This window comes from Nilaparvata lugens, chromosome 11, assembly GCF_014356525.2.
Source record: "Nilaparvata lugens isolate BPH chromosome 11, ASM1435652v1, whole genome shotgun sequence".
NCBI lineage: Eukaryota > Metazoa > Arthropoda > Insecta > Hemiptera > Delphacidae > Nilaparvata > Nilaparvata lugens.
In genome coordinates this window covers 18,675,953-18,702,801 of record NC_052514.1, presented here as the reverse complement: position 1 = coordinate 18,702,801, position 26,849 = coordinate 18,675,953, and the positions used below count along the sequence as shown (strand labels likewise).

Genomic DNA, 26,849 nt, shown 5'->3' with positions numbered 1-26,849 from the left:
GTCTTACTAAGTTTCACTCGCAGGGTTCCCAGTTGCTTCTAACTGATCTGTTAAGGGTTTGTCTCCTCTTGTATTGCCATTCTTATCTTAATAATTGTAATTTGCTGATTCCACCACAGTTTTCATCTAGAGACTCTTCAAAAACTTTCACTTCTCTGTATGTGATAGAATAATAGATTAGAAATCGATGAATGGAGACAACTTCAATTTAAAGGTGCGTACAGATATAGCCTACGCTCCGCGAACATGAGCAATTCGCTTTTAGTCAGTTGACTATATCTGTATTTTTACAGAATCGGTAAGATACAGATATAAAAAGCTTGGCATCAGCTGATTAAAAGTGAATTGCTCATTTCCGCGGCGCGTAAATCTGTACGCACCTTTATGGTTTTGTATAGTTCGACAAGACTATTTGTCACGATTCTAGTATCCCTTATGCCAGTAGTGGTTAAAATCCCTTTAGATTCGTTTTGATCTGAGGCTCAATCAATTTACTCTATGAAATGAAGAGATCCATTTAGATGAGTACAGTATGTTTCAATAATGATATCTACTCGAATGTGTTGCACAAAATTTTATTGACCTTCAATTTATAAAAAACTAAATGTCAATACTACGAACTTGTCAATCCACAATCTACATCTTTGTCTGGTGTAGTTTGGAAAAGGCTGAAGATTACGTTTTTTTTTTCAGTTTCACTCTTCGATTTACCCACAAGCTTACTCATTTCCTTTGTCTAGTCTGGCTAGATTCTTGCCTAATTCATTGAAATTCTACCTTGATAAATTAACAGCATCTTGTATTGAGATCCTTAGTCATCGCCCATCACGGTTTTCAGAAATCGTGAACTATTGAATTGTACTATTTTATCAATTTTCCCAATATTTGAAAGATGAAATATTAAATAGTTTGCAAAGAAGATTTAGAAGGTTTAATTTCATCATACTTCACCGTAAATAACCTTCTCACTCGGTTTCCGCCCCAACTAAATATATCAATTTATATTGCATTTACAAATATTCCCTGTTTTTTTTAAGATACATATCACGCTCTTTTTATCAGGAAAATTTTCTACTTCTGCTCTCTATATTCAAAAATGTAAAATTTTCAATTTGTTACTAAAAAAAATCAAGATAGTATACGCAGGATCAATTATTTATTGAACTTCTCTCTTCAGCTACTAATAGAATTTCAAAAGGAGTAAGAACTAGAATTTGTTCGAAAATATCAACTGTGACTACCTTTCAAAACGGAAACACCTTCGTGAATTCCAATCCTCTGCTTCAACAAAACTTAGTCACGTTAAGCAACTCATTCTCATCCTTTTTACGTTTTATTATCAAGGTCATTAAAGTCTAGTAATATTTCATTGACGATTCACTTTTCTCAGAATTATAATTATTAATAAATATCTTCTAATATTTCTACTCAATACATTATTCTATGTCATTTTTTCAATGAGGGTGATACCCACATGAGCCTTCGGCTTCGAGATTTGAGTGGACCTACTGTTTTAGGTTGGTTCTGAACGATTTATCAACTCATGAATCATATTCAGAAGAGTTGGCTGAGTGGTCACCCTTCCAACGGGAGTAGGTGGCGCATGATTATTACAATAAAAAATCATACAATTTGTCAGGTCATCAAAATGTCCGTGAATATTTGAAGTCAAAAATAAAGATTAGGCTACATCATCTTGATTATTATAATTTCACTAGGTTCATTTTCCACACTGTATATGAGAAAAACTCCACCAAACTATAAAAACATCTCTCTTGTAGCCTATTCCTCAGTAGTCTCTAGAATGTTCTGCTATTTGAAGTATCGAGAATTTCCACTGGTGGTGCGTGTATGATTATACTATACACTATAATTCATACTCTACTTATGATTATTGATCACTGCACAATTGGCTGATCTGGTTCTCCATCTCCCTGCTCCACATATCTCTCCAAGTTGGAGGTTGTTTTAATTTTTCTATAGAACGAAACTTTATTCGGAATCACTGTTGTATGATGAATGACTGTTTTATCTCCCTATATTTTTCCACTTAATTTGCTTTGAGTTAATTGATGTTTGATATTTGTTTTAGGCGTGCAAGATGAACGCGGAAATGGCGCTGGTGGTGCGTCGCAACGAGGAACGCGATGCCCTGCGCACAGTCATCCAGGCCTGGAACGCCAATCGCCTCGACCTATTCGAACTGTCCGAGCCCAACGACGTAAGTAACAACCAACATTACTAGACAAGTACCATGGTTCAACAACTAAATGGTACACTCACCCTTTCGATTCCCTTTATTGAAACTGGCTGAAATCACCACTTCATATGATTTAACGTTTATGAGAATGAGAAAAATAGTAGAAGAAGAGCAGAGAATAAGAATGAATAGGGAGAGCATGAAGAAGAAGTTGAAGAAAAAAAAAGAGTTGAAAAAGAGCAGAGAGTGAAAATTGGGAGAACATGAAGAGGAAGGAGAAAAAAAGAGTTGAAGAAGAGCAGAGTAAAAGATGAACGAGAAGTATAATCAGAGAAAGATGAAGAAAATGAAAATAATAAGACATTTCAAGAAAGTAGCAATAATACCTGTAATTGTATAGTTTTATGTCTTATTCTTTGGATCATAAAATCATTCCCGGCATGTTAGTATTCAAGTAGAATGTTTTTTTTTTAATACGGTAATAATAATTTACTGTATTTCATTTAAAAAATTGATATAATAGACCCACAAATTTTCACAAATGACTAAAATGCAATATAATTCTCAATTTTTATAAATAGATGTTTATTGAATAGCTGTTAATAGATACATCAATGAAGCTATCCTTTAGTCTTTCAAATTTTTACATTTTTTTCTTCTAGAAGAGCTCTTAATAACTACTGCCAATAAGGATCTCCATCTACTTCACTATGGCAAGCATTTACCGAAGTAGGTTTCAAATTATCTTCGCCAGATTAGTAACAAATTAGTATTTGTGTTTTATCATATACAAAAAATATAGCAAATCATGCTATATTTTCTCCAGGGTTTTATTTAATATTTCATTTTGTTAAAAATGACCAGGTATTATTTTTGTTACATTCTGGATAGAGAATTATTGTTTTTTTTTTTGTAAGGATTCAGTGAGAAAGTACAATAATTTTCATTTTATTCCATCCTACAATGAAGGGTTTTATTATGAAATGGAGTACTCTTTGATAGTATCAGAGATATACTAAAGGAAATGCTGTTCTTTGCTTCACATATTTAATGAAAGTGTAGCGTGATTGAGACAAAAAGTGAACCGAATCTCAGAGATCATAGATTTGATTGTTCCTAAATGATTCAACAAACTCACTAACTTTGAGAGCTGAAGCGGGAAAATATCAGGAGGCGGAGGCGGAGGAGGAGATTGCCAGGAAGCTCACAAAATTGGTAGATGATTGACGGCGAATGGAATTTTTAAAACGTCAGCTCTTCCATAAATGATGTCATACTTTTAAGCGATTATCTTGCTTCTATTGCAAGTTCAGCACTCATTCACTGTATCAAAATGTCTGATAAAACTTCAATCATTCCGATTTAAATCTAAAATATGTTTAATCCCATGATAAAAAATATTGGATGTGATGTCACGTCAAAATTATTATCTTCGTTCAGCAGGGTCAGTGGCACTTAATTACAGTTCAAATAATAAGTTGTCAGCTCTAGTTAAAGCAGATTGTTTGATGTGCGAAATTTTTATTTGAAATTAGTCTGCGCACGTTTTGTATGGAATTAGTGAAATGTGTGACAGTGACATTCTTCTACTTTGTGAATGAATGATAGTGGCTGGCAAAAATGCGCGGTCATGCGTTTAAAAATTAATGAACTCACTGATGACTAATAACAAACGTTCGCTCATTCGTCCATCAATGCGGATATCTTTCCGAATATTGTTGCTGGATATGTAGTTTAGCTACTGTTCCATTGTATTATCTTAATACTGTGATTTATTCTTTAAAAGATTCATTTCCTCTGTGATTTATTCTTTAAAAGATTCATTTCCTCAAATACTGTAAATTATTGTTGATTGCATACGTGAAGAAGACCGAATAAAAATCCAAAAATCAAATCAATTTAGTTTTAGAATTAATTGACGAAATTGCTTTCCTTGAAGACTATGCACTAAAAATAGATGTTTTATTATCCTACTGTTTCTTCTCCATCAAATAATCAAATTAGATGGTTTCTTTATAACTTCTAAAATATATTACTATTGATAAAAAATATTTGGTGAATTTATTTGAAATTAAATGTAAAAAATTGTGTGTGATATGGAAGTAGTCTTTACAATAATAATTATCACTTATTCAGCTTCTCTCCATTTATTAAACAAATTTATTGAACTTCCAGTGTACTGTTTGATAAAAATGTAATTATTCTGCTGTTCATTATTGTTTGAAATGTGTTATAACAACACCGCTGAATTACCGAATATATAATATTTGAAAAATAGTATAATACAGTTGCTTGAAGGTAATTCATCATCACTTCAAACATATTTGAAGCCTAAATAAATTCACATTAAAAATTCACTTATCAATATTACAAATATTGTTTAAAGACATGATACTATATAAAACTTCAATTTTTTAACACATATTAGTATAATTACACATAATAAAAGTATTTTAATAATTATAAAACCCAATTCTTACTGTTCCACTAGTTGTAATCAGCATGAATTGAAATGAAAAATGTTAACCTTCCGGCAGTCGCGCTGTTGTAAAAAAATACAACAGTGTCAGTTTTTTGTTGCACAAAACTATTGGATGGACTGGGGTCAGTGAATGAGTCACCTATGCATTCGAAAACTTTCCCCCCATCACTCCACTGAGTTGCAGTATCAACCGAGCAATGGTTCAGTCTTTCGACGTGCCATTTAGTCGCGACAGAGCATAAGTCGCACTGTGCATAAAATAGGGAAAGACTGTAAACCGGGACAGTAAACGAACCAATAACACAGAATTGATGGCTTTGCTTGATGTACCTTATTGGGCTATGAAATGGTAATCATCCAAATGTTCATAGTCGTAAAATAATCCAAGAAGATGGAAAAAGTAATTATACAATTAATTAATATGTTTTGACAGTAAACAGAGACAGAGTACATAACACTTGGAAAATTGGATGTTGTACAAAATACAACACGCGACCGCTCGTGTGATTGAGTAGGGCGCGACTACTGGAAGGTTAAATATCAAATTTATTTTCTTAAACTTGTATTTTTAAGCTGTTCTGTGAAAATACAGAATAAGAAATTATGAATGTATAAATTCTATTTTATGGGGTGGAAAGCACCCACCTTTCAAGAAAGTATGTTGACAGCATATTGCTGCATATTATGGACAGCTTCTCAATAAATCAATAATGATTCATGCATCATGCGCAAGTTTGATCTATGTTTTGCATTGTAACAGATTTCCACTGTAATAAACTGACGACAATATTTACGACTGATAAATTATAGTACAGTAGTGTGTAAGTTGGTTTTGTTGAACCCACGATCACACGGCATAGCCCATGTCTGTCGTATGTGGGTCGATTGAAGTGAAAACAGATTACCTTCAAACTCAGTGAGCTGCCATTGTATTGGAACTTGATTCAATATGCTCGCTACAACAAATCCCATCACTCGTGTGACCAGATAACGGTAACAAGAGAGGATGACAGGTGATGAGGCTGTGGAGTGTGGTAACATTGGAATTTGAAAATTGGCTCCGTAAACATGTATGTGTACCAATGTGAAGTGGTTCTCTCAATTACACTATATATATATATTCACAACTTCAAGCACACCCAGTAAGTATTCTATAATTGTATGAGGTTGTACAATTTATTGAAACTGCAGAATTTGAAATTTGAAAAATGATGATTGATCAACTGATGAACAGAATCGAAGAAGGTTAAATATAAATTTCAAAGTAAAATTAGTTGTAATTCCTGTGCAAGAGTCTCATTCAAGTTTCCTCTCCATCATTAAATTATTCATATTTACTTGGATGGAGATAGAATTTTCGGTTCTCTGCGCGGCATAATCGACTGTATTTTGTTATGAAGAACAATATTCAAAGAACATTATGTACTAAGAACAATAATATTATTAGAAGAGAAACATGTATGATAAATTATCTTCTAATGTGAAATACATTTATTCGAAAAACGCCAGTGTGAAATGTTTCACCTTATACTTGACATAATTATATAAAGAGAAGATGAGTGAAAGAAAAGCAATATAATAGGAGGAATCTACTTAAGACAATAAATTGTGAAAGTTCACTTTTATATGAAACAAAATCACGTTACCAATCGTTACCAATCAGGAATTATTTTGCTGAGCTAAAATGTATTTGAACTGTGAAATCGTAACTTGTGTTTATTAAGATAATTATAAAATTACTGTATTACCAGCAGTAATATTACCAGAATTTAAAAAAAATGATCGTGAACATTATTTTGAAACCCAAGCTTTAAGGGTAACCAAGAAAATTTTGTTTTCCGTTAACTACTCGGTAGTGAATTCAGTGAGTTTCTACGCGTGAATGCTTCTCTGGAGGGTGTTCTGTGTGACTGCTCCCATATGCTAAGCTGTTTTTCTATTGGTCAACTGTAATTATTGGTTGAGCTCGAGCGCTCCTGCCCGAGTGTGCCGGTGCGTGTGTTTCTATTAATCTGTGGATCGTTGCATTTTCCCACGCCTTTTTAGTTTTTTCCACCTGTTGATCGGTTGATCGAGTTTATTCAGTATTCTGTATGCTAAATAACTTGAGGAACGGCGAAAATCGGTGGATTCTCTTCTGAAGCAAAAAGGGTTATGATGCAATTTTTCAAAATCTGTACATTATCTTTGAACTCTCAGAGCAATTGGAAAACCGACATATTTGCTAGATTGTGTGGAATTAGTCCAAATTTCTCTTGAATTTGTTGTAACATGTTCACCAACATTGAGATAATTCTGTGCATCGATTATTGTAGCCTAATCGTTGAAGAAAGAAACAAACTATCATTCTTCAGTGCATTTATTAATATTAATCTACTTTACCTTTTTTGTATTGCATTTTCAGATTAATGTAACATTCACTGATTGGGATGATCACAAAAATGTGATAAGAGAATTAATTTTCTCTAGGATTGAATATCAAATGAACTGAAGCATCCCTCTATTGATTATTCATTCGTACTTCAGTGTTTATTTTTTTTATTTACTCGTACATCTTTGTTGTATGTTATAAAATTATTTCTATTATGAAGAATACGATTTTAAGCTTTAAGCAAAACGAACTATGATTTCATTTGCCACAAGGAAATTCCATTTACAGACTAGCAGTCCGATATTAAAGTCGATGAGTCATTCACATCATACCACTTTCCTGAGAAATGAATGAATGCAACAGTATTACATTATGTTCATTTTTAGTTTCTCTTTAACCTGATGATCTCACAATGAAACTAAATTCAGCATCTTCATCCATTAAATTTGTGGAACAACGGAAATGGCTAGTGCGACCCCATTACTTCCTATAAGAGTCCTAGATACAGATAACACAAGCATTCGGGTGAAACAGGTTCTTGACCACCATAATATCAAATGAATATGTTATTCTTATAAATGGGGCTCGACATTCATTCACACATCATATTACATGACTCATCATCTACTCATCATCTGCTGCCTAAAAAGCAGTCGTTAGGTCATGTCAGAGGCCCTGAAATTGATCAGTTGCGACCTGAAAACTCTGACACCAGACCTGAGCCAGCCAGGTCACACGATATTATTATTATTATTATATCTACTCATTAGCCAACTACACGTAATTACATCAGCAACAGAAGAAAAATCTGTATTGAAAGCAATTTAAGATAGTCACTACTAATTTTTAATACTGAGAAGCTAGCTAGCTTCGATTGCTAGACAGACCATCATCTATCTGTAGTAAACCTATTCCTGATTCTTCAATGAATAATTGGTTGAGATTTCAAGTCGTAGTTCTATCCAATTTGTCAAATCAGGTTAACATTGTGACTGTTGATATCGAAAGTCATCCACCGAACTTTACTTACCGACTCAAAAAGTTCTAATACTTCTTCAGTTCATACTTCATACTCCAGCTAGTATCTACAGAAGCCTCATAAACAGTTATTTTATGTGCAGCATTCTAATACTTCTTCAGTTGATACCTTATACTCCAGCTATGTTTATTTAAAACTTACAGAAGCCTCAAACACAGTCCTTTTATGTGCATCTATCTTTCTGCATTTCTATTTATTTTATGCACTAATTCTCTCTCAGTACTTGTTAGATCATCCTTTAATACCTCTTGTATTGTGATTAAAAATCGTAAAATTGTTCCCATTTATCAAATGAACGTACAAACATTCAAATACTTGATATATCAGCTTAAACAAGTCTGCAATACTCATAATAATTTTCCAGTTTATATGTTATGAATTCAGCTCCTGCCAATAGACTTACAGAATTCTTGAATAATTGATAATACCTCTTTAGGTCATACAGGTCATTTCCAGGTAGGTTCAGTTCAATCAAATCAAATCAATCACATTGATAGTGAGATCACTTCATACTGTCGGCATTGGTTGAATGGGAGGTATCGTTGTGTTATTTATGGAACTCTTGTGTTATCGGATGTACACGTTAAACTGTCGGTCCTGGTTGAAGTATGACTATAGTAATGCCCATTGATAGATTACGACCACGTATATTTAGTAGAAGATTTATATTCATATATTCACATATTTCCAAAACTGTAGAATGAATGTTAAATTAAATATATGATGGAAATAAAATTCTTTATTTATTATTACATTATTGTGTATTCAGGCTAGGTGAACCTTTCTACATCAACAGAAAGCCATACGAATTTACTACAGGGAATTCTGGTAGTATGTAGTGAGTCTCACCATAAGTGTTTCCCGCTCAGTGTTTTTCAGCCAATAGTTGATCAGGTTGACATTATTGTATTGTGGGCACGGACTGGGACATGAGTCGCACGTCGCATCCTCCCAATCATACTGGAATTCCTACATATTTCCAAGCATTGTTCTTTGCTCGCCCGGTGCTGACAGGTGAAAGCGGCGTTGTGCGTGCGTACGTGCGTGTGTGCCACACAATGGCATCTTCCGCTTCACAGCCATTGCTTGCTTGCTTGGTGCTGCAGCGCTGCATTGCATAGTTGCCTAATGATAAGTTCACTGCAGAACTTTGATGCATTGTTGTAATGGTTTGGAGGTTTATCACTTGAACGGAATTTATGAATTGATGAGTTTCATTGTAGAATAGAACTCTGGAATTTCCCGCTAGTGAAATACTTTCCTGAGACATATGATTTTGAGTTTTAGAATGTATTTTGTGGTGATACATTGTTCGTGGTTTGTATATTTGCCTTTATGAGTTTAACGATAACATAATAGCTCAGATTTAATGTTTATTTAGTATACGATAATAGCCATAAACTGCATTTGTGCTGCAGCGTTGCATAGTAGCCTAATGATAAGTTCACTACAGAACTTATTGTAATGGTTTGGAGGTTTGTCACATGAACGGAATTTATGAATTGTAGTTTCATTGTAGAATACAGCTCTGGAATTTCCCTCTAATGAAATACTTTCCTGATATATATGATTTTGAGGTTTAAAATTTATGCTGTGGTGCTGCATTGTTCGTGGTTTGTATGTTTGTCTTTATGAGTTGAACGATAACATAATAGCACAGATTAAATGTTTATTTAGTCTACGATAATAGCCATAAACTGCATTTATGTCATTTATTTAGCTTAAGCTGTAGATCAACTCTTCTCATCATCATCATTATGTCTCATTACTCTCACACAAGCCTGGAGCTCATGTGGGCATCATCCTCATCAAAAGAAATGTCTGATGACTCATAAGACTGAATATAGTACTTGATGATATCCAGAAGATAGCTTAGCAATGTTGTAAAATAATATATTCAAATTGAGAAAAATGTAGGGAAGAAGACTTTTAAACAATTTATTGTTGAGATGAACCCAACAAGAATGAAATTTTGACTATTATCATTTATTTTGGAAATTTATTAGAAGAATCAGACACTTATTTTGGAGGAGAAAGACCACCTAGCTATTCCATTTCTGTAAATAATATTTGTAATCAATCTTCTATCCTTGATTTGAAAATAACAAACACTTTTTCCGAATGAATAAAGACCACCTAGCTCACCCATCCTTGTAAAGTTTTGTTATCAATTTTCTATTTTGGTGGTTGTGCTTCATTTCAAGAGGCGCCTTGAGTGGGATAGTGTGATTCACTTTGAACTGTCGACATTCTCTGTAAAACAACATTGCTACTTGCCATTCAACCTATGCTGAAAGTTCGAAGCTAGTCTTCAACACGGTAGTAACACAGGGCCCCAGTTTTCGATCAGTAAAGTACAGTTGTAAATCAAAAATGTTTAGTAGAGAATGGAGTAGTGCTTTTTATACAGACCAGATTTCCAATTCATATCAGACGAATGTTTACTGTTAGCCGAGCACTTTGAGTGGGTGCGCTGCAGAATGGAAGTTGGAAGCAATGTTTCCTTATCAATTCGCTAGTACTGAAGCAGTTTCAGCTTCCTGCTATTTTCGTGCGCCTCACTCTTCTTTGTTGATTATCTTCTTCAAACTAATGGCAAAAAGGCAATGAACTTCAGTCGCTCGCCACTGTTCAGTCGTTATTTTAGTTGGCATCCACTTTATTGATTTCTTTTTAATGGCCTCCGCTTGCTCTAATCCAGACCAACATTAGATGTGGACAATGCTGAGTAGTGTGAACCAGATATGCCACATTGTTTACAAAGCTCCACTCACCTTAATAGCTCGCTCAACTAATAGCATCTCCAGTATACTAGGATTAATTTGTTAGTAAACATTACTAATGGAGATTTTAAATAATAGAATACCTGGGTTACGTTTGAGTGTATTCGGTGGATAAAATTGCAGTAATGTTGTTGTGAACATTAGAATAACTAAAATTTATCATTTACGTTCCAATATTCCAGCACCTCAAATATAATAATTATGCTTTAACTATTGTTACCTATTTCTGTAATGATTTAATACTGCACACACTTTTTTAGCTATTGAAAAATGACAATCGGTTCACCAAGTCACGAGTCTCTTCAGTATTTCCCCAATGTACCTGGAATACCCAATGTATTCTAGGTACTTTGGATTTCCCTATGAAATTTGAACTTGAACATTTAGTCACTCTGTCTTTGCAGTCAGAACTGGATATAATCGCTCACATTAGATAAGCGGCAATGACCTCAGACCCATTCGTTGAATGGGTGGCTAACATAAAGTTATCGAAGACAGTAAACGAACAGTTATCGAACAGTAACCTTATCGATGGTTCCAACCTGAAACTTGGGTAATCAATCACTTCCGCGTACAAACATAGGTCTCCTAAGCAAATCCTAAGCAAACTCCTTGGTTTCAACCAAAGCCATAAATTAACCTTTTAATTAGTTTTTTGTTGAAATTTAAAAACATATCTCTTTATCATTATTAAGGAAATTCAAATTTAGTTCACAGGTATTTCGTGAAACAATCACTCAACACTCTGTGAAACGACCAATAAATCTCTTTCAACCTGTTCTACAGTAGTGGAACGGTTTATAGGTAAAACGTTTAATTTGGTAGTAAACTCGTGATCTAAAAGTGCTGCCGTACTCGTCCCAGTGTTGCAAGCTACTCTACACTTCCGTTTAGGCGGCCATGCCATCCGACCGACCATCATAGTGAACTGGTTGCTGTTGCTGGTAACCGGGTCACCAAACCAGAACCACAGCCTCTTTTCCACTCTGCTGGTGATCTCTTGTTTCTATCATTCTCTCTCTTTCTCTCCCACTCGCTTGCTCACAATGACTGCTGAAAGTGAAACCGTGTTGAACGGGGGAAAAGGAGGAAGCTGAGAGTTTAAAAAAGGAAACCGCCTTTATAAAAGGAAACTGCATCGGGTGATTGGCGGTCGAAATTATTTGCGGATTAAAAAAAGTAATTTACTTTCTAAAATAACACACAGACTTGCTGATCATTACGCTATTAACTTGCAATTTGTTGTGTAGTATTTGTGGTCGATGCTTGTTATCGAATTATCTTGTTGTCTTGGTATGGTCGAGATGAGAAGCGACATGGATTTGTAAGGGCAGAACGGCACAACTCATTGGATGCGTGTCGCTTCTTACACCGCTTTTCCACTGAAGCTCACATGAACCTGACCTGTCGAATACGTAATTCGCAACGTACTGTATATGGTATATTATAATCGTGAAGTGAAGACTGATTATTTCTGTATTATCTTTTATTATAACTCGAATTTAATTTGAAAGGTTCTCTTTTCTATAAGATTTCTTTTCTATAAGTTGTTGTTATTACAAGTGGTCTGAAATAATAGGTGTAATAATTTGATATTAGAATTAGTAATGCCGTTAAATTCCCGAAATAGTACTGTAAATTAGAGTTGTAGAAAGTACCCAGAGTTGTAGAAACTGACTGTTTCAATTTTTGTTTGTATTTACTGAGGTTTTTTTTGTAGATTAATATGTTGATTGTGAATGGTCTGTATTGATAAGGAACTTATGAAATTTATATTTTTAGAACAATTTAACACAAATTGAATTGATACAAAATGAAGAGAAGAATTGAGAACACAATTACTAAGTAATTTCCATTTCAAGATTAGGTTGAAAATTTATTATCACTGAAAGTGCAAAACATTACAATTCTTATTGAGATCCACTTTCCAAATTCAATTTGTCATCTATACTATTTAGGAATAGTATACATTACTTCAAACATCTTTAATACGCCTTTTCAATTATTTGGATCCGGTAGGGCTACTGGCTGGATTCTTGGCATTCATTTTTTAAATTAAATATACATTCTGAATAGATTCTTTTTGTGGGAAGATCTGCTTTGATTCCCCATTCAATTCGATATTATACTTCTCGACTTTGGGAAATAGGATAATACTGTGATACCATTCCACCTGCTGCACTATTGGTTATAATTATAGATAATCAAATTATGTTCATAATATGAAATTGTTTCTGAATAACCCTACAATCTGTAAAATTGATAGCCATACTGAAAATCATCTATGAAATTCTACACATGGTTCAATCTATCGAGGATCTTCTTCTGTTGCTGAAAGGCTAGGGTAAAACTTTTTATTAGTAGGATTAGTGCCTTGTTACAAGATAGTTGGACTCTTCTATTATTTGCTCACACATATCACGTAACATTTTCATGTTTGAATGCCTCTTACATACTTAATTATCCCTTATCCGCCATAGAAACAAAAGGAAGACCAAAGAATGGGTGGCCCAGTCACATATTGTCACATTGACAATGCAATATCTTATCTTACATTCATATCACGCCCTAAACATGTGTATATTGTCTGTGAGTTGATGGAATCTTCACCGTCGATATTGGAAGTATTCAGCATAGTGTCACATATATGTACTCGTATTTTCTTATGTAATCACATACTGCTTAATCAACTAATGAAATATTAGTTGATTCTTGATTGAAAAACGTATCTCAATGTTCATTGCGGTGATGATTTTTAAATCAATCGTACTTTATTTATCTCATCATTCATACAATAGTCTGCATCAATATTGTTATATCAAGTATATAAAAATTGGTTAGCAATGTAGATTACTTATGGAAATTTTATCATCAATTTATTTGCTCTTGGTAACAAATGTTGATTAATTATTTACAGTTTAATTAGGTATAATATGTTGAAAATTGAAATTAATTAGAAATGAATAATTATTGACTATTTCTCACTGTCACACATCGACTCTTCCTAGTCAAAAATTGAAAGGAAATAATCTGTTTTATAATCAAATAATTATAATTAAATAATCGGCACTGAAACATAAATAAGTATCTTCTCCACCACGCATATCAATTTCCAATGACAGAGGTTAGTTATTGAGAAATGTGTGATTGAAATATAGATTGGATAAGTATAACTGAAAACACTAACCTTGAAAGCATCACAGATTGCTTGTCGAAGTGAAGAGTACAAGAAATCAAGAAGGGAGTAATTGACGTAAAGGTTGATACTGCTACATGGCTACGAAGATCATCACCTACGATAAGAGATAATGGTTGAATCATCAGGGAAATAATGTCAGTCAATCTCTGATCATAATAATGATTGGTTGATCTCTGAGATCCCACATTATGAATACCTGATACGTTCAGGTAGTGAAGCAGTGAAGGTCTTGAAACTCTTAAGGTGCGTACAGATTTACGCGCCGCGAACATGAGGAATTCACTTTTAATCAGTTAATGCCAAGCTTTTTATATCTGTATCTTACCGTTTCTGTGAAAATACATATATAGTCAGCTGATTAAAAGTGAATTGCTCATGTTCGCGGCGCGTATATCTGTACGCACCTTAACATTGACTTCGTATACACATTATATTCTAAGTTATTTCACCTGATAATCCCTGAAAGTGGATGTGAAGTTCACTAGAACATTATAGTTGTACTGGAAAAAGCACACTCTCTTAATTGAAGTTTAAATCACGTTAACTTACATGAAAGTTATGTGGATTATTGTCTCTAAGTTCAATTTTCCCTGTGAATCTTTCTTGTTCCTGGACAATCAGAGTGAAAATTATTCATCAGTTTTTTACTGATGTGCAATAAGTGTGACATGACACATGAGAATGTTAACTTGCAAAAAACATCTTAGTTGGCTGGATTATAATATATTCTCCTGATCCGCTTCAATATTTCAAAAATAATAATTAATGGTTCAATTTTCCAGAATGTTCTAAAACAAATTAGAAGATTAATCGTTTTCGGAAACATAACTCAAATTGTATGTCCTTATTGCTCTTTGACCAATCAGGACGGGAATTGAGGGCAGGCATTCCATTTTTTATGTAGGCCTACTATTTGTAACTAATCGTTCAATAATTTGTAATTGCAATTATTTTTTAAGGTCTGGACAGGAAAAAATTTCAATATTGTAATATGAATTAATTTAATATAACATTCATATAGTCATTAAAATTATATTTTTTTGAATCTTGGCAACGCTATCTAGAGAATGAATGAGTCTGCTCCATAAAGTGTATATGTCTTATGTATGAAAACGTTTCCCTTATTCGAAAAAAATCATTACTTGGAGCTATATGATATTTCTATATTTAACGTCTGTGATGACCTCTCCCTATTTTTTATTATTTTAAATTTTCCACGAAACCTGCTCTGTTAGTGAAATATTATGAATTTAGTGGATTTGTTTTCTATTGAACTAGACGCATATGAAGCTCATTTTGAATGTACAGTATCTATGAAAAGAGTCTCTGCTAATAGTGCTAATGCCGTTGAATAGAACTTGGTTACTTCAAGATTCAATGAAGGAATAGCGAGGCACACTGCGACTGCGAACAGATTAGAAAGAATGCAATACTGGTTTTGGCGTGGCTCACTTTGAACGTTATGACAGGTGCATGTGGGCCAAGGACTTCCATTCCATCTCGATTGGGTACTCAACTTGAAATCTATTCAAAGCTGCATTCCACTATGACTATATCTACATTCTTTTATATAAATTTGCCGAGAGTTGATTCAAATCTATGCAGGACTATCAGCCATGATTATTGCGACATTGCCTTCAAAACTCCTTGACTGGTATTGCCTGGAGTGCAGGTGTTTCAAAAATATATAATCAATAATTATTTCTTCCCCACTTGTCAATAGAGGACAGTGATTTGCAGGTTTTGTTGGTATCCACCTGTCAGAGTATAACGGTTTCGAAAGCTTGTCGAAGAATTTCTACTAGTAATAAATACTGTATTGAAAATAAACTTGTTTTATTAGTTGCTGTGAGATAGGGGAGAGGATGAAAGAGAGAGAAATGCTCTAGTAAAAATCCAGACTTTCTTGTCATTTGAATGATTTAAGTCCTCTCCAAGCATGTAAATTTAAATTCCATTCTCAGTAGTCTCATTTTTCTGAATTTTGCGATCCATTTTTATAAATTAGAATTTTATTTTTCCTGGTGTTACAATTTCCAGATTTCTTCTGATTAAAGTTCAAATTCCTATTATAATTTTATTGATTCAATGATACAAAATTATCATTTAAAATAATTTGGGGAGGATCAACAGGCACAGCCCAAAACTGTTTCTCCCCCGAATTTTGATTCATATTCTACCCTATTGAAATATTGTAATCTTTCTCATTTTTCGGGATCATGTAGGACTCGTGGATGTTCACGTATCGGACACCAGATTACAAAATTGTGTTGATGAACTCTTATTAATTATTGTTTAGGAAATAGGATTTTCACGTGTAAATAACTTGTAATATTTTTACATACATTTCTCAATTCTGGCTCCATCTTATTGAAGTTGGTTGTTTTATTTAGTTCATGAGTGATTTCAAATTCACTTCGTATCATATCTCATCGTTCGTTGCAGTTGTCTATTGTTCAGTCTCAATAGAGCTGTTTGAATAGTAATTACAAGGTCAAAACTCCAGCTTCTCAATGACCGTCCTACGTAGATGCATTCATTACTTCCTACAATAAAGCCAGGAAGATTCGTAGTGAATATGAATCTACGCGCCAGAATTAACGTTCGCGTCATGGCCTAGTTCATCTCTTGAGAGTTTCATTTATAATCTTGATGCGTATATAATATTATTATAGTTTGGTGATTTTATATATAGTTTCATTTATAGTACTGTATAAATGTAATCTTTGTTTTGTTGTTGAAAGGATGAATAGAATACGATATTTGAGAATAATTTCTAAATTGTGTGAGTTGCATCCACATTGATTTTTTGTGTCGTCTGTAGAATTTATATGTAAAATTTTACAAAATGAATATTATTGGTTCATTTTTGAACAGTGAAGTTAGCTTCTTTCTCAAATTAAATAATGGAACGTCTCTCGGAATTCCCAGCTTAATCAGGTTGAGTCAATCTTTGCTAAAGTCTATACCCTAATCTCTGAACCCCCTTCACCGGTGGTACGGAAAACCGGGGTCTCCGAATCCAGTGATTCGTAACTATCCTTGAACTGTGGGCTGTTTTGAATTCATCAACATTCCCTTCACCTACACTCAAGCCCCGTTTTATGTAGTGGAGGTAAGGAAATATACTTCTATCTATAATAATGTACTGCAAATCTCGATGAGATGAGTTCATTCAGAGGGAAAATGAAAAAAATAATGGAAAATAGATTGAATAGTTTATAATTACCCTTGAACGCATTCATTTGACGCCAATATCTCTTCTATACAAAATATTTTTGAAACAAAATCTTGTCTTATCCTTTAAAACTTGTTTAAACTTGAAAAGATTACTTGTTAGAAAAATCTAAAATTCCCACTTGACAATATTAATTAGCACATTTTCATCACCGATTTGGAATTCGCATTACAATAAGGAAAATTATTCAGAAAGATGAATAACCAAGTATGTCGTAATCTGAAAAATATTTACAGTATTTATAAAATAATCTGTTCTGACTACGATGTCACTGACCTGAGATTACATTGACTGTGGCCGTCACTCAAGATTTTATTCTGCGGTAAACAATAATTATTTAATTAGTCACGTACTGCAACAAATTTTCGCGCATGAAGAAGATAATATTTACAAATTAATTTTTCGAAGTTGATTAAACAAAATTTTGCCAGTGTTTAAAACCCTTCTAGGATCACTGACACTTCATTGGCTTCATCTTTTTAGATAATTTAGTAATACATTTTCATAGATGAAGAAATATGATGTTGGGAATGTGATATGATGTGAGGAATGTCATGATGTTTAAAAATTCATTTCGGAAGTTAATTAAACAAAATTTGGCCAGCATTGAAGTAAGTGAGGGACCACTGACCACGTGACTAGGCAGGCATTTCGTGACTGCTGCTGTCAATGGAGAAAGTGTTGTCACTTTTTCTACTAGTGGCCGACCGACCACTGTCATCCTGTCATTGACTCAACCTGCTCCATTCCATCATTGTAAGACGAAAAACGCGGCTTTCTTCGCTGTTATTAAGATGACAGTGTTATTGCCACGTTGAAAATACTGTAGTGGTGAAATCTGTTGACGCGAAACGCACTTAAAAACTTGTTAACTGGCGTCTGTTGACTGTTAATTTTGACATATCAGTGTCAATCCATCACTCAAACAGTTGTTGGTTACTTTGGTGATTTCTGTAGTTCCAAAAAAGTTCAGGAAATTGTTGATGAAGAGAGAAATCTGGAAGCATTTGAACGGCAGGAAGAGTGGGAGTGGGAGTGGGAGAGCGAATGAATGAAGGATGAAATTTGTTCAGGACTTACTTTAAAGAATTTACTTAATTCTTTTGCAAAATACAGTAATGTCAAATCGAATAATTCATTGCAAAAACTCAACTGGCCTACAATATAACAATATTCAACGATAAATGAATGTATTTTCATACAAAATTCATATTCGTACAATCATACATAATTACTAATTGTATGAATAAATGAATAAAAAATACACAGTTTAGACAATCTAAGTATACTGAAATAATAGAGTAGCCTACGACTTTGTGCCGTACAATATTTGGACAATTTGAGACAAAATTAGAAAATTGAAGAATTTTTGGACAATAACCTGTTTTTTCGGCTATTGTATTGTTTGATTTATCCAATAAATGAATAATTTCACGTGAGATCATTTTGATAAGATTCAAGATTTTTGGATGATGCTGATATTCCTTTCTGGTACGCTCACCTACTCAAATTAGAATTTACTGTACAATATTTACAAGAAAAAGATAGAATAAGAATCACGTGTCCTATAGGCAGAAAAACTTCTATACTCATAGATTGTTCTATAGATAAACTATAGAACTTCTTATAGAAACGTCTATAGGTACTGTAGATTGTTTATTCTGAGCTATAGGCTACTCACATCTGACCTTTACCTTAATATCAATTCAATACAATGTGAAAGGTTGTTTTGTAGAAAACTTCATGTTATGGTAGGGTATTCCAAACTTTCTTAACTGCAGTGCAATAAATGTATAGCAAGAAGAATATGATTATTTCAATGTGACATCACTTACCGTACTTACTTGTTACTTGTCTGGTCTTCTCATCTCCAGTCCAGTGATCGGGGAATTGATATGTCTTGAAATGAAATTTGACAGATGACAAATTGAAATGAAATTATCTTACCTTCAGTGGGGTTCACGTCAGTGAATATTTCGTCATCACGATAGAAATCACTCTTGTAGTTGGCTACAATTTAAATTCTCACATCTCTACTCAGGAAGGCGTAAATTAGAAATGTTCATCCCTTATACAGTTTGTACAGCAGGAGACACATGACTTTCACATACGAGGCTCAATAATAATATTGAAGTTTCCGGGAAAGTCGATGACTCCAGGAATTTATGAATGAAGAAAGGATATTGAACAAGTTGTGGAAGGAACTAGAAGTCGTTTCAACAAAGAGAGAAATATTCCTACAAACAAGTGGAGGATAATTCAACAATGAAAGCATAATAATTTCAAACGATTCCAATATTGGAAGTTGAGTTCCGGTCGTTAGCAGCGTCTGTTTCAGTCTCACTCGACGTTTGAAGAGTTTCTAGGAACCTCTTGTGCTTGTGGTTGGTTAGTTAGTTGGGGTGACGTTTTAAAATAACAGAACCAAAGAAAGATATAAAACAGGATTTATTGATCCTGTACTATTTTAACTAGACTAGACCACAGTGGAGGGTGGGTGACCACATGGTGAATGGAGTTGACCTTTCTAGGAAGTGACCTCTATTTATTCAGTTCTTATTTATTTTATTCTGTATATTGGCTGTGTCTGTGTTCATAAACTATCGTCCATATATGGACAATTTACTGTGTCTCAATAAATTACATTATGAACTCGTATCTTGTTCAAATTTCAGTAGTGGAGCTGAAACCATATAAATATGCACCATATATATTGGTACCTACTTGAACACTGATATTTTGAGTGTGCATTTGAACTCACAAGAATGTAATATTGACGGTGTCTATGAACTACCACTATTCTTATAATATGTTGAGTGAAGCTTCTACAGTATAATAATGTAGATATCCTACTGTGTGACAATAAATTACACTCGAACTTATAGTGTTGAAGTCATATAAATTTATTATAATTTAGTAGGCCTATTGGAGTTTTGGTGGGTGTATAATGGGTTCAGAACAGAAAATTTTCTTCTATTTTGGTAGAATTGAAGTAATTTATTGTTTAAATTGAAAGTTTGAAATCGTTATGCATTTCAGACAATTAGAGGATGTAAAACCTGTATTTTTCAATGAAGAACAATAATGAGAATCAATTCCATCCTAAATATTACATGAAATCAAAAGAATAAGACATTTACATTCAGTTGAAGATATGGAAGGTGTTGTCATGAAACCTGGTTCTGTAATTAAAATTACGTTTGAACAAATATAGTGGTATTGACAACATTAATATCATATTATTTTTAATCATGGAGAAATATTAATATATCTCTTCCCAAGTTCCCATACAATAAAATTATCAATATCTCATTAAAATTGGATTGTCCAAGTATCAAACATAAGTATCAAACAAATATATAAATTCTTAAGTCATGCCCAAAATAGTTTACTATTGCTGACATGTTGTTAAATATTCTAGTAGACGACAGCTTCTCAAATTCAAAACTAATTTGATAAGCACAGCGCAATAATTTATTATCAGCTCTGCGGAATGCGTTTTGTCTGTTATCATTATTGGACAAACCTAATTAGTTTCTTGTGACTACTTGGAGGCGTGAAATTTCAAATGTGTTGAAATAGAAAGTCCGTATCACGTTTCACAAAACATTAACCATTTACGACTTTACAGTCTTTATGGCTTCCTATTATGGTTTCCTATTTTATGTCTGCTATTCAATAGCTACTTCAAATATAGAATGATTATTTCTATGGCTTTCCGAACCCTTCTCTTTCTGCGTTGCACTGCTTTTCATTGCATTTATGTTGTTCAAAGCTTCATGAACAACTAAACAATTAAAGCTGCTGTTATCGAAATTAGGCTATGAATTATCAATTCCTACAATTCTCTGTTGATCGAATTGGTGCTATTTACAGATAATATAAAATCATAGCACTTTAGAACTCAACGACAAATTTCATAAACTTATGAATTTTGTTTCTAATTACTACAGAATTTTATAGGTCTACAAAATAATATTAGGACTTTTATAATAAGCAACATTGAATAGGGAAACACTCGTAGAATGGGCAGTCATGATTTCAAAATAGATTTCCTGTGGATTAGGAAATAGATTTACTGTTAATAAGTGGTACGGTAAGACCTATTTCAAGTCAATAGATTTTTTAGTTTAAAATTCCAATTGCAATTTGTTTTTCCAAGTAATGAAATATTACTGAACTGTTTCCAACGCTGTTTTTTAATTCATAAATAATGCAGTCAAAAAAAAACTTGTATTGTCACAACTATGATGGCTGACTGATGGCCAATAAATACTAGGTACTCTAATTGATGAACTAGTCTATTAATATTATTGATGAAAAACTTGATTCTCGTTTTTTCAACTCTAAAACTATCACTTCCGAATATATTCGGAGGATATAGTTGGGGGAGTCCGATCTCACTAGGCATCGAACCTGCATCATTGTAGAAATCAATCTGAAAAAACAAACCAATTCCTAGGAGTTGACTTGTTTCTCATAATAGTTACAAAGCTAAATCATTGTTCTCATTGTTTGTTACAATTAAAATGATATTCCAATACATCAACCACAGTTGTTAGAGATGTAGAATTATGCCATAATGAAACAAAAACACAATATTTTTCATATTATTACTCAAATGGTTTCATTGATACAAAACCTAAATTTTAATGCTCAAGGTTCTATTACTACCTTCAACTGATGACAATGTTAATATCTCGAGCATTGAAACTTGAGTTTTTATCAATAATGCAAAAGCAATAAACAACATATCAATAGACAGCAGTTTTAGAAATATTTTTCTTTATTCCATGTAAATTTTAATTGATTTTTCATTGTTTTTTGACTGATTTTTCTTTTTATACTCATGATAATCTGTTGTTTCCTCATTTTTCCTACTCTTACCATGATTTATCTTTACTTTTACCAATTGTATCTAGAATTTTCATGATAATCTTTTTCCTACTCCAACCGTGATCCTAACATGAGTTCTATGTATTTATTTGCAGGAGCTGGAGTTCCACGGCGTGATGCGCTTCTACTTCCAGGACTCTGGACAGAAGGTGGCGACCAAGTGCATCAGGGTGGCGTCGGACGCCACAGCCCAAGTCGTCATCGAAACCCTAATCGAGAAATTCCGTCCCGACATGCGCATGCTCTCAATACCCGAGTACGCCCTCTACGAGATACACGAAAATGGAGGTTGGTAGTCACAAAATGCACTAGTTCAAGGTATTTGGTATTATGAGAGCAATTTCAATGTACTTTAACTACATAAAAGTAAAGTGGGAAAGACAAAGAATGATGAGATGGGAAAAAATGGGACTTACTACAACAAGAAATCGTATTAATACAGAGTGTCCCATACATTATAAATACATAAGAATGTGCAATGTTTATAACAAATATGTAATCAAAATTTAATGAGGAAAATTAGCAATATGTTTAATACCTTTTCAATATACTGAGTGTCCTACAACAGATTGATGTAACAGTCGAAGACCATAATGCCGAAGAAATTTATAATAAGATTATTATAATTTGTTCCTTTGTTTGACGTTTTTGAACTTTTTATGAGCGTTCAAAGTTGAAAAAAGTACATTCGTCGAGTTCAAAGCCAAATTTTAAACTGTTTGAACGCTTATAACAATTTCAAAAACGTCAAACAAACGAACAAATTATATGATTCTTATTGGAAATTCACTCTTTCCAACCATATCATTAGAATGATAGTTTTCTAGTTATTGACGTTTTAAAAAAAAAATCGAAAAATTCATCTTCAAAAATAAGGCCAATATAAGAAAATTTTACTGGACATTTTTGTTGCAAACTCCCTATGGAATCTTTGGTCTTCGACTGTTACATCTATCGTGGTAAACTCTGTATATTGAAAAAATATAAAACATATTGCTAATTTTCCGCTTTGCTTTTGATGAATATTGCATTTTCTTATATATTTTTCATGTCGAATATATCTGAAGAAGCCTCTATTCAAGTGAACTTTGAATTGTGTTTGTCAAAAAATTAATTGTTATTAAGTACTAAATTTTAATAATAATAATAATAAATAATCGCCGTTAAGGGTGTTCGGTACACTTTTTTATTTAAATTGGATAATCTTTTTCAATATAATTGTTAAGATCATTATAAGAGTGAGAAAAAGTGGCAACTGAAATTTTCAAGTGGTCTAATAAACGAGTTATGGGTTGTAGAAAGTGCTAACTCCGTTTTCTTTCCAGATCATAAACGGTTTCTAATTTTTCATTGCAGTATTTTTTAATACGTTCAGTATATCATTGAATTTGTTATAATATGCGTTTTTTCGCGGTTTATGCCAAAATAAACAAGTTATCGAATTTATAAGAAATGTTACTTTTTTATCTATGAACGATATGGGGAATAAATTGTTTTAGTTTGGAAAGATACATTTTTTGAATTTTTAAGAGAAGTTCTGTTAATAGGCTATAGTCGAAATCGTTTTTGATCTGGAAAGAAAACGAAATTAGCACTTCAACGACCCATAACTCGCTTATTAGACCACTTGAAAATTTCAGTTGTCACTTTTTCTCACTCTTAAAATGATCTTAACAATTAAATTAAAAAATATTATCCAATTAAAATTTTAAAAAGTGTACCGAAAAGCCTTAATTTACACAAACCTCATTTTTGAAAAAAATTGAGTAACGTTATCTTTCTTTCTTTTTTATTCTTTTTTTTGCGTGTCCTTGTGGTTTTTGAGATCACATTATGAACCTAAAATACTAAATACTAGCAATTTAGTATATCAATCTAATTTCATTTCAAGAATCTTCATGAATATATTGGAGAACTGATAATTTCAAGAGTGCATGAGACTGACCAAGTGTTCAGAAAATATATTCTCCTAAATTTTTGTAGAAAAAATGATCATTGTACAGTGTACAACTGAAAATTACGAAGTAAAATGTTTGATAACACTTTGTGAATTATATTATAATAACTGTTTTCCGTGTTTGATTGACTGCTTTTCATCAGAATAATTTCTATTCATATGTTCTAAATTCATTTGTAATCTCAATGTTCTAAATTAATTTATATAATCTCACATTGATGGTTTTCTTTTGCAGAGGAGAGAAGACTAGATAACGAAGAAAAACCACTACTAGTGCAATTAAATTGGCATAAAGATGACAGAGAAGGCCGATTTCTACTTAGAAGAATTGATGATAAAACTAATGTAAGTAGTACAAGTTCTATGAATTCTAGTTTCTAGTTAAAATAGCCCATATTCAATACTAACTTTTTGGTGAGGGCTGCTCTTATTTATCTGGAAATTTAAAATATAAGTACCCTTTTTTTAAAAAACAGACTTTTTTTAAATCGACCCTTTTTCCCACAACATGTTAGGGTACTAAGGTTTTTAATCTCCGATATTCAATGTACAGTATCTTTGAATGATTGAAGCTTTAACGCTACATTCACCCTTTTCCATTTGAATGTTATTAATAAATGATTAGAATGTATATTGAAGTTGTTAATCACTCCTAAAGGCCTACGTTAATATTTTGAAGAATATGCATTTTTATTATCTTTCAATTAATAGTGGTTTGAGTGTAACAGTTTTGTTTTCTATCCAGTTTCTCAACCGTAAAAGTTCAAAATGCTGTTGTTTTTGAGTGAAAAAATACAAAATTTAAAAAAGTGGAATCATAACCTAATTTTTGACTTCTAAAATATTATCTAAATTTGGGACAGAACTAGTACAAGGAGTATCCTTAGTTTTTCTCTCCCATTCAGTGCTTTCTTGTGGAAATAAAAATAATAAATGAAATGAAAACAAGAATTAGGCTATTCCAATTAATGATTTGATACAACCATTTAATTAGTGGTGGATATTTGACTTTGACATTAATATTGACCAGTTAAGCGATAGACACTGAATCTTATGCAGTTACAGAGGTTTTTCATATTCATAACTAGGATGAACCTGTAGCTTATAGCTTGTAAGCCTCCTAATGCTTGTATATTATTACATATTGTTCTCATCAAACTTTAATGATGAATGACAAGAAACGTTCATTCCTCTTGTAATGATTCAAGTAGGTATTTTATTACAAAAATTTTATTCGGAATAATTAATTATTGCATTTCTACATTAAACTATAGTTTACAATGTTACTTTGAACTATGTTCATCATGTTCTACATTGAACTATAGTTCATAAAACTGATGAAATGTAATAAACCTCTACTTACTGTAATAATTATTGTTCTTCAAATAGTGGAATGATGAAATTGAACATTCCATTCCACATTCTCTTGCTTCAAAATCTGTATAGTGGACGTTTCTTTCACTAGTTTAAGAGCAATAATATTCTTCATTCATGAAATGACTCCTTAAATGGCTGTCCGAGAGGTCAATTGATCTGCAATCAATTTATCATTTGACAATGCGAAAAAATTGAGTTGTCTACTAGATTGTTCAAGCATCTCGCTATTGTTCCTAAGAAATTCTGAGTTCAAATTTGATTGCGGTTGACATTCCATCAATCATCAGCAAATATTTTACTTTGTTTTTCCCAGTTGAGTAAATTGGGATTATGTACATAAATGAATTTTTGGCCTCTAATGAATGTTTAATGAATCACTTTTTTCTAATACCATACAACGTTCAATGAGATATATTATATTTCCGAACACTACACAATATGATGAAAGAGTCCATAAATGTTTCGTAATTATTTTGGTTCGGCTGTAAAGCAATAAGTATGTAAAAAATGTGACATAACTGATATAATAATAATAATATTATTATACTAATCTTTGTACAATGAACAATCTATCAGCTTACAATAATTATTGTTATTGTATAATTAATGACTTCAATTTAGTCTATAAAACTTCATAGACAATGATGTGATAGAAGGAAATTTACCCATGTATATCTTTGTCCTTTTTTGTAAGTTTATTTTTCACGATTTTCAAATGTGATTCATATTTTCTATCAAATTTCTTGTTTCTCTTATTGTTGGAAAAATGAAACTCAAGATTCTCTAGGCCTCTTCCAAAATTTATTAGAAAATTTTGAATCATTTATTTATAATTTGTCCTCACCTTTCTATCATTTACAAAATAGTGTAAGCTAGGTACAAAAAATATTACATAAATTTCGGTTATTGGTAATATCAATGAAGAAAATAGGAAATGTTGAATAATTTACCGGATTGTTTCAGTGAAACTTATTTAGAAAATATATTGTAGTAAATAATTTTAAGAATGTTTCTTTTCTTTTCCTGTTTTTCCGACTACTGTATTGTTTACTCTATATCTAATAAATAAATATTTCCACTATAACCTATACCTGTACTTGAGAATATAAAAATTGTGAATTTCAAAGTTCACTGGATTGATAATAATATTGTTTAGAACTCTAATCTTTCTTAAACTTTCTGCTCTACCATTACTTTTCATTCTTGCATTCATTTCTTCACCATTCATTCTTGCATTCATTTCTTCACCATTCATTCTTGAAAAATTCTTTAAAAGATAAAGGAAACAAAGATTGTAATTATGTATT

General features: G+C 32.5%; 1 protein-coding gene across 4 annotated transcripts in view; it reads left to right on the top strand.

The window, feature by feature from the left end:
- Window positions 1-26,849, top strand: part of LOC111053155 (afadin) — a 270,804-nt gene that overhangs the window by 27,998 nt on the left and 215,957 nt on the right. For all 4 annotated transcript variants that reach the window (XM_039437759.1, XM_039437756.1, XM_039437758.1 and 1 more), the window contains exons 2-4: window positions 2,093-2,221; window positions 22,304-22,496; window positions 24,401-24,510. In XM_039437759.1, the coding sequence (XP_039293693.1) occupies window positions 2,102-2,221; window positions 22,304-22,496; window positions 24,401-24,510 (423 nt within the window). In that variant the 5' untranslated portion in view covers window positions 2,093-2,101. The remainder of the gene's footprint in view (window positions 1-2,092; window positions 2,222-22,303; window positions 22,497-24,400; window positions 24,511-26,849) is intronic.